Below are 8,944 nucleotides of genomic sequence, written 5' to 3'. Positions count from 1 at the left end.
ATATAGGCCTATATATATCGTTATTGTTATTGTATATGATTCTTGTTATGCTGGAGTCGATTTGTATTGTTGTATTATTATTATTATTATCATTATTATCACAATTGGGAAAGAAAAACATAATTAATACTTAAATGTTGTTATCATAAGAATTATTGTGATTGATCTTAATCAGTGGGCACGATTACAGATTGAATGAATAATGAAAGCAGCAGCGAATATCTTGATTATGATCTAAATTAGTAATGAAAATATTGATAACTGCTCAGACAAACCGATGAAGGAAATATTAATTAAGGAGATAAATTTGCTAACGAAGAACATGATTTCTGTTTTGATATAGAAGACATGTATTTAGATTCCAGGGCCGCCTGTCTTGTACTTCATAATTAAGTGACGTCATGTAAAATCAAAACGAAAGTCCAATAATTACTAAGTTAGGACGATAGACCCTCGCCATATAGAATAGTTGATATTCTTCGTCACAGCATGTCAAAATGGGGGGAAAAACTGCAGATAAAAAATATTCTTTGGCTCTAAATACTTAAAAAATATATTAATATTGGTGATTTGCCTGACTCTAATTTGTATACAGTATATAGGCCTAAGACTTTAAGTCCGTTATTACAGTACTGCCGTACCTATAAATTTAAAGTTTTAAGTAGAAAATGTTTCCCTCGCCAATTATCAGACCCACAAACAATGCACACGACCCGCGTTATTATTTGTTTTATTATGAGTTTTTAATTGATTTTCATAGAACAATAATTGTGTGTCAAATTGAATTGTTTCGTTCTGTGTATCTTGAAATGACAATGATAATGATAACAGAAACAATTATTAAAATATAATAATATTGATATTAAAATACAATGGTAATAATATGGTTAATGATGGTATTAATAGCATTCATTTTGATAATATTATTAATATTGATAATAAATATCACATTTGTTATATAATCGTTACATATATTGCAGTACTGCTGAATATTAATAATTATTATATATCACTTCTCCTTGATTTGTAAAAATATGTGGTGTATTTTAATGTCTAGTGAATAAACCTCGATAATAATCAATGTAAACGCCTATATGAAATTTCAACTGGAAAATTTGTCATTGAAAAATAGGAAGTAATATTTCTATGTAAAAAACATTGATGTCATATTGCTGGATGTCATAAATACATGACATGACCTAGAAAGTTGCTCGGATGACCATTGGGTGGCAGCAGTACAATGACATGGTTACGTTTGCAGGAAGAGCACGTGCCCCACGGGCCAATATGAAGGGGCTTGGTTCCTCCTTACGGAAAACGTTTCACATCGTCTACTTTTTTCATACAATGGATAGAATTTTATTCTATATTTTACTGCAGTTGTATACTCAGCCCTGTTGTACAAAAATGTATGAAAGTTAGATTGTTAAAACGTAATAAATATCTATATTTTTTAACACTTAAAATTATAAAGTAAATGTTATGATGATGATGATAATGATGACAACAACAATGACGATGATTGTGATGATAATGAATATGATGATAATGAATATGATGATGATAATGATGACGGTTGTGGTGATAATTAAGATGATAATGATAGCCTCAATTAATATTATAGAAATAGTTTGATATTTGAAAATGAAATATCTAAAGACTACTTTTTAAAAAATCCTAAATAATTATGAGTAAAATGATAGTTGGACACATATGCAAATATACTACGATTGTAATAAATGACTAACTTTCTGTGCACCATTTGCATAAGCTATTCTCAAACATAGTGTAACGACAATTTGGAAAACGTCAAGAAAAATTTACAATATTGTATCAAGTAGAATTAAATTTACGTTCACCCTGAGCCAACAGGTCCAGCGATTTCCTTATTTCAAGTGGCAAACAATATTATAGGCCTAATAACTCTTATAAACCATCAACCTATTGCTGGATTTATGATACGCCAAGTTCCATAACATTTCTTGTCAATGACGCATTCATGGTTTAGGGTAAACATGTTGTGAAATCAACAAAATAAAAACTAAATATAAAACACGAAAGGTCCACTGGTTAATCTCAGATAACATATACATATACATCTTTTAAAATGATTGCTTGATTTCTTTATCATTAAATAAGAATTGTTCAATGATTCTGTTATTTTTTTTCATTAAAATAAGAATTGTTTACAGTTGTGTTTTTCAATTGACGGAAAGTTACCTTTATACACTGATAATAATAGTCTAACTGGTATTAGAGCACTTCTGGTAACTAGAATTGTAGCAAGAAAATGATTTTGTAAGTTAAATCATAAAAAAAACTATATTGAACTTTTTGTTGCACTATTAATATCATTCATAAAATAAACCAACGAGTAAATTAGTTTAAGCTGCCTCTGTGGGAATATCATAACCAAGGAGGAACTGGATTCATGAGTAATTTTTCACAAAATACGGTTCACTACTAGATCTTTCCATTAAGCCCCACCCCTTAGATACTGTTGCTAAGGTGCGAGACATGAACAGTGTAAACTTGTGTGTTTGTCGGACATGTGCGTATTCTTGGCCATTGAATACCACGTTTTGATTGGTCATTGTTAAGTTTGATTGACACTCTTAAAAATTGCAATTCTGATTACCGTATACTTTAACCAAATAGAAAAGACCAATTGTTGAGCACGCGCGCTTAAACCACCATCAAACGAGGGCTTCTGGCAAGCATAATGACACATGGTTACAGTTCAATATTTTCACATGAAAATAATAAATCTGAATTTAAAAAAAACCTGTTGTTGTGACCCGTCATGTGGTCGTTCCTGTTGCAGCCCGTAACCTCATTTCGACGCGCCCTCTAACCATTATAATCACGTGCATTCGTACGTGAATCTACCACTTTCAAGCAGACGAATTTTGGTTGGAGACTTGTTTGTTTTCATATAGGACGTTCATACATAGCATTATTTGATAATGCTGTACACAAAATAAGCAACTCTACTTGACACTAATTACCCGTTTCCTAACGAAACCTAAACCGTATATAATTTTAGCCAACGCAAACTGCTCCACGTTATTACATTAAATATACTATTGGACCTACTGTTACCAACCCAAATTGAACATACCGGCATAAAATCTAACCTTAATATTTATTGTTTGCATCGAAGCATTATATTGATCTGATTACACAGAGAGAAAGAAACCCCATGTTACTCATAAAATGCAGGTATTTGTGAATATGAACTCATAATGGAGATGATTTAATTATATGATATTTATATATGCTCTGAAAGCTGTAGCAGTATAAACGTATAGTGTTTGCATTCAAGTTATAGCAGCGATTTCAAGTGTTTGTTTACAAATTCCAGGATTTATTTAACGACGTAGAACAACTCCACTCACAAAGCACTCATATAGGCTAATAAAACAATAGTACTTTATAGAGTATCGACACACTTGTTTATAGACTGAGCAAAACATGATTACGAGTGTACAATGCATCAACACTTCTTTTATTTATTTTTTTTCTTTTGTTGGATCGTCCCACTTTTATTTCATCATAACTACGTGTGTATATATATATATATACACTAAACACTTCTTTTATAGCGTGTATAGAGTGTTCGAAATTGTGTTGTAGATGCTTTAACAAACTGGGTCACTTGTGAGTTGGAACTATTTAGTTGGAAATTCAAACCCGATTAAAAGCAATTATATCAATACTCTATTGACAGAGATAAATGAGCCATATTTTGTCTAAGAAACTTTACACGTAAAGCGATAACTTCTTTAATCTGACACTGTATAAGCATATATACATAAATTTGAATCGAGATGCCGCTGTAAATTTATATGGTGTTGTAAGGTTGATTGTGACATTTGCTATAACAAGATGTGTATAAGAGACAGATATATTACTGTGATGCCTGGAATGACAATACAATATTATTAAAATAAATAATATCAGCTTACATAATAACTTTCATACCTGTAATATATACATAGGCCCCTATTAAGATATGGGTATATATTAATAGTTCTAAAGGTTATATAAATATGTTCGTATTATAGGCCTATACATATTAAGATATGGGTATACTGTATATTAATAATAGTTCTAAAGGTTATATAAATATGTTCCTATTAGTTTCAATACTGATGATGATCAGGATGATGATAATGATGATTATGATGATGAAATAAATTAATTAAAAAAATGACCTGTTTGACGAATTTTTTGCAAAGCATGAGATTGAAAAATGATTTTTTTAATTGCCGAATTTAAGTGCCACAGCAGGTAATAAAAATGCAGGCCTAGTGGGTGCTATTTGGTGTCGTTCAGTCGGAGTAAAGTTACACATTGAAGTATCGTTTCTGTCTGCGGTTGTGAATATTATTATTAATTTCCTTATGGCATTACCAACATGTATTTGCTAATGTAGTTTTTATTCTCAACGCTCGTAAACTTACAATATAACAGTTTTCATCAAGTTATATAAATTTAATATCAGTCAATCAACAAGCGATTAATCAAACAATTAAATAAATCAATCAATCAATCAACAAACGATCAAGTAAACAATAAAATCAATCAACACAACTTGTACTAAATAACTACGTATAATTTCATATTAAGGAACTGCCCACGTTTGTTATGCAGATTATAGTCTGTGTTGAGATTTGATAAAATTTCTGTCTGGGCATGATTAGGAGGCTCAACCTAATATCCACGGTGACCTATTTCGGTGTACGATACTACCTGTCCATTTATATCCATAATCCATGCAGAGCAAAGCACTTTCTTCAAGTACTGCAAATGTGTGTTTAGTTGCGTTAACTAGGCCCAAGAAATAGTTCTACTCACAATACTCTCCTAACTACGAGATGAAATACTTATTTATTAACATCTTAGGCATAACTTGTTAACACTCAATGTGTCAATTAACGCTTATTTCTTTTGATAACCAGTATTATTATTATTTTAGCTGAATGAACCTCAAACACCATAATTAGGAATAATAATTACAATTTCTACAGAAATTGAATCCGTTTTTATTGATAGCAAAGGTATAATTTTTGTTTTTGATATACAGCGGTCACAGGTGGTATAGGCCCTAGGCGTACCAGTTACTTGTAACAATAGAACTTCATGGAATAATACAAAACTAATTTTATATTGGGTTTATTTGTGTAATGTATCCCTATGATTCAACTTATCGTTGATAATACTTTAACACAATATTTCGTTGAAATTGTATGTCTAACACTAACTTCCGTCAAAATTTCTTATTCGTAGCTGGTGAAGAAAGGAATGAAAAAGACGTGTAAATGCCACGGAATATCAGCAACGTGTTCTACCAAGACGTGCTGGAAGCAACTTGCTCCATTCCAAAACATTTCAAGATTATTACAACAAAAGTATAACAGTGCACTAAAGGTGAAAATGGAAAACGGAGCTCGTGCGGACGATGGATCGGGACTCCTAGTCAAAGAGAAATTAAATTCTAGAAAACCACTTCCAACAGAAATGGTGTACAGGGACCAGTCGCCTGATTTCTGTAAACCGACTGTATATTCACCTGGTACAGGTGGGCGGCGATGCCAAAAAGACTCAAACTGTGATAGTTTGTGTTGTGGTAGAGGATATGACACCAAAACAGAGGAAGTTGAATCGAGATGCCGCTGTAAATTTATATGGTGTTGTAAGGTTGATTGTGACATTTGCTATAACACAACTGAAGTTTATACATGTAAACGATATGTTCCTCCGTTTTGAGATCATCAAAATCATCTTTAGAGCAAAAAAATATAGATAATTTTACACAGAATATTTGTGAACAAAGTTTTTGAGTTAGTTTACTCTCGTTCATTGATGCTGTAATGGTATTGTATGGAAATGATTGTAAATTCAGTTACTGGTAGTGAGGCGAAAACTACCATGTCTGCAGTTAAAACTCAACTGAACAACACATCAATGGCATAAGCCTATACTGGAATTCGCTTAGCTATCTGAGGTAATCTCACAATTTACAAAATTAAGCAGAATATAAAGTAAAAACGAAGAGAAATTTGGAAATTACATTTTAACACGTGCTCAGGTGCGAGGTTTATGTTAATCACCGATTGGAACCGACCAAGGATTGAAACTAAACATTTCTCGTGTCTATGAATATACTTATTCTCACGCACGAGCAGCTTAGGAGTTTGGGCCGTTTGTGATCTATTAGTGATTTTTATTGATTACGCATCAGGGAGTTTTTAACATTGATATTTTTGTAACCGTCTGCTATCGCGTGGCATTCAATAAGTAGTGGCGATGTGCAAGTTAAGAAGAACCGCATTTGTGCATATCCACATGGGCAATTTCATGGCTCGATTTAGCTATCTGTGTTGTTATTGTAGTGGTAAACGGTTTCATTCCAACACACTTCATTCACATTTCGCTAAAGTAAGTAAACCTGAATATTTTTTATAACGTATATTGAAAAAAAAACCATTATCAAGACAAATATCATCACATCCTGTCAGTATATTGACCACTTGGCCACGATTTATGTGGGGCTTTTTATCAATACAGTAACTGGAAGGTTCAGAGTAACTTTATTTTATCTGAAGAGAACCGAAACAATAAATACATAATGAGGAATACCTTTTACACTGGCAATGAAACAATCATCAGTGATCCACATGAGGCTTTATTGCAAACAAGCCAACAAGAGTTGCAAAAGCGGTTTAGAAAATGTGTGCTGTTGGTGACAATTATCAACTGCTTGTAATACACAGTATATTAAGCAAATATATCACAAATGTACTGTTAATTTGCAGATATTGATTTCAATGTTTTATCTGCCCTGACCAAGTTGTCGTGCAGGTAGAGAACTTAAACTGAGTGCCTAACTCGCAGTCTAATGAAAAAAATATTTATTTTAAGTTAAGTCCCACCATAGAGAAACTAGAACACTTTTGTATGATCCACTTCTGTATGGTCCTAGAATAGTAATTGGTTTCACCATATCGCACAAACAAGTGATATAAATATTTTATATCTAGGCAGTACAACTCGAGTTAATTTCACCACATCGCACAACATGGTGGAATTAATATCAATACATCGCAGAGCATAGCAATTATATCAACTTCTATTACTGGTCTACTGATATGCTTGTAATGTACACTGTGATTTCATAATATCTTACAACACTCACTGTCAGATCAATTAAGTTGCTGTGTGGCCTAAATCGTGAATTAATGTCATTTCCGGTGGCCTGATGAAATCAATTCAATACCTGCTGTACAATAAGCCCGCTGCAACTTAAACTGATCTGAGCAAACTTTCACATCAGATAAATTAAAGACAAAGGTTTTGTTCTAGGTCTAATTACAGTTGGCCCAATATATTCAACATAAAGGGGAGTATATTAATGTTCTGGGATAGTTTCTAAGTATATGTGTCTCCATATCTCAAACTCTTGATAACTAGTACACCTTCGACACAAGAATTACTGGGGGCTCTATATCGAAATAAAATGTTAAGTTTTGTACTGCAAAGTACAGCAAATTCCTGAAGATAAACTTCTAAAATTTACTGTATCTATGGACCCAAGTTAGTACAAACTTAGTAGAGTGTATGATCGATAGCGCCCAATCCATGGTTCTACACGATGGATGCAAAGTTCAGTCCTCAGTGACTTTTATCACTTAACTGGTTTAAGCTCAACTGAAGTTAAAATAAATGACTATTTAGCATTCGTTCCTGGTAATGATCTAATTAAAGATCGAAATATTGAATCACAATGACGAGTCTTACTTTATTTGGAGTATGTTTTATACTAAGTTACTCTAAAACTTATCAGTGAACCTACTGGTTTCTAGCTAGATCTACACATAAGACAACAGGTACTGTAATCAAATGTAGACCTATAAGATATTAGCTCTCAATTAAAATTAAAATCGAAAAAAGGAACACATTTTCTCTTTAGAGGTCCTTAGATTGGCTGACGGTTAATTTAAGGATTTTCGTAGTAAATCGTCCAAAGGCCTAAATCAAGGAAAATTTAATTATTTCGATATGAGTTTTGATGGAAGTTGACAATTTAATTGATTATTTTAAAATAAGTGAATTCTAAGTTTTAATTAACTATTTGAGAGATATTTTCTATATTTTATCACAGACAATTTCGAAGTAAATGATGTTCAAATTATACTGATCTACATGACATGTGACCGGGTGATAGTTTCCGTTGTTATGCTTTCAAATAAAATTGTCAATTGAAACGACAATCCAAGTACAGAGAAAACTTAAAACCGGAAACTGACTTACCAATCATTGATCGTTATTACTAACTTAAAATGAGAGAATACAGTACGCTGGAATACTAGAGGCCTAGGAAAAGTAGTGTTAACTTTGTGATACTTATTTTATGCATTTACTCGATGTTATACATATCCTAACATTGTACACTCCGACTGTAAATTATGATATTAAATCTTGAATAGATTACGGATTTTGCTCATAAATACAGTGGTTTTTAATATAAAAATAAATCGTATTTATTGTATATTAGTGATGCTTGACCAAAGCTTAGGTCAACCATTTTGTATAAGCAATGTAAAATATTAAACTTTATATAAATGTTTTTGTTGTATATGTGAAACATGAATATATATTTATATATGTGACTTCTTTATTTTATAATATCCTGAAGGGAGTTAGAGGTTAGAGTCCACAGCCGAATGTGTGTTGATAAAAATATGTGAGAATAAATTAATTCAACTACTTCTATTTTATGCGTGTAAGATAATTATCTGTTGAACTTGTACATTAAAATTGAGATAAGAGGGCTTGGAAACGTGTAATGTAGATTCCACGTTAAGTAGCCTAATTAAGAGGCACAAATACCGTTCACTTTTTGAAAATTTATTAAATGATTGGTTCAAATCCTAAATAA

At 32.0% G+C, this 8,944-nt stretch overlaps 1 protein-coding gene across 1 annotated transcript; it reads left to right on the top strand.

Moving 5' to 3' along the window:
* The first annotated feature begins 5,273 nt into the window (after window positions 1-5,273).
* Window positions 5,274-8,944, top strand: LOC117107305 (protein Wnt-9a-like). The gene has a single exon (XM_033248950.1). It carries the CDS (start codon window positions 5,308-5,310, stop codon window positions 5,770-5,772), a length of 465 nt encoding a protein of 154 aa, XP_033104841.1. The 5' UTR covers window positions 5,274-5,307; the 3' UTR covers window positions 5,773-8,944.

The sequence above is a fragment of the Anneissia japonica genome, unplaced genomic scaffold (genome assembly GCF_011630105.1).
Source record: "Anneissia japonica isolate Jap-2015-1 unplaced genomic scaffold, ASM1163010v1 scaffold211_len1577895_cov191, whole genome shotgun sequence".
NCBI lineage: Eukaryota > Metazoa > Echinodermata > Crinoidea > Comatulida > Comatulidae > Anneissia > Anneissia japonica.
The sequence above is the reverse complement of the archived record's forward strand: the minus strand, read 5'-3'. Positions and strand labels throughout refer to the sequence as shown.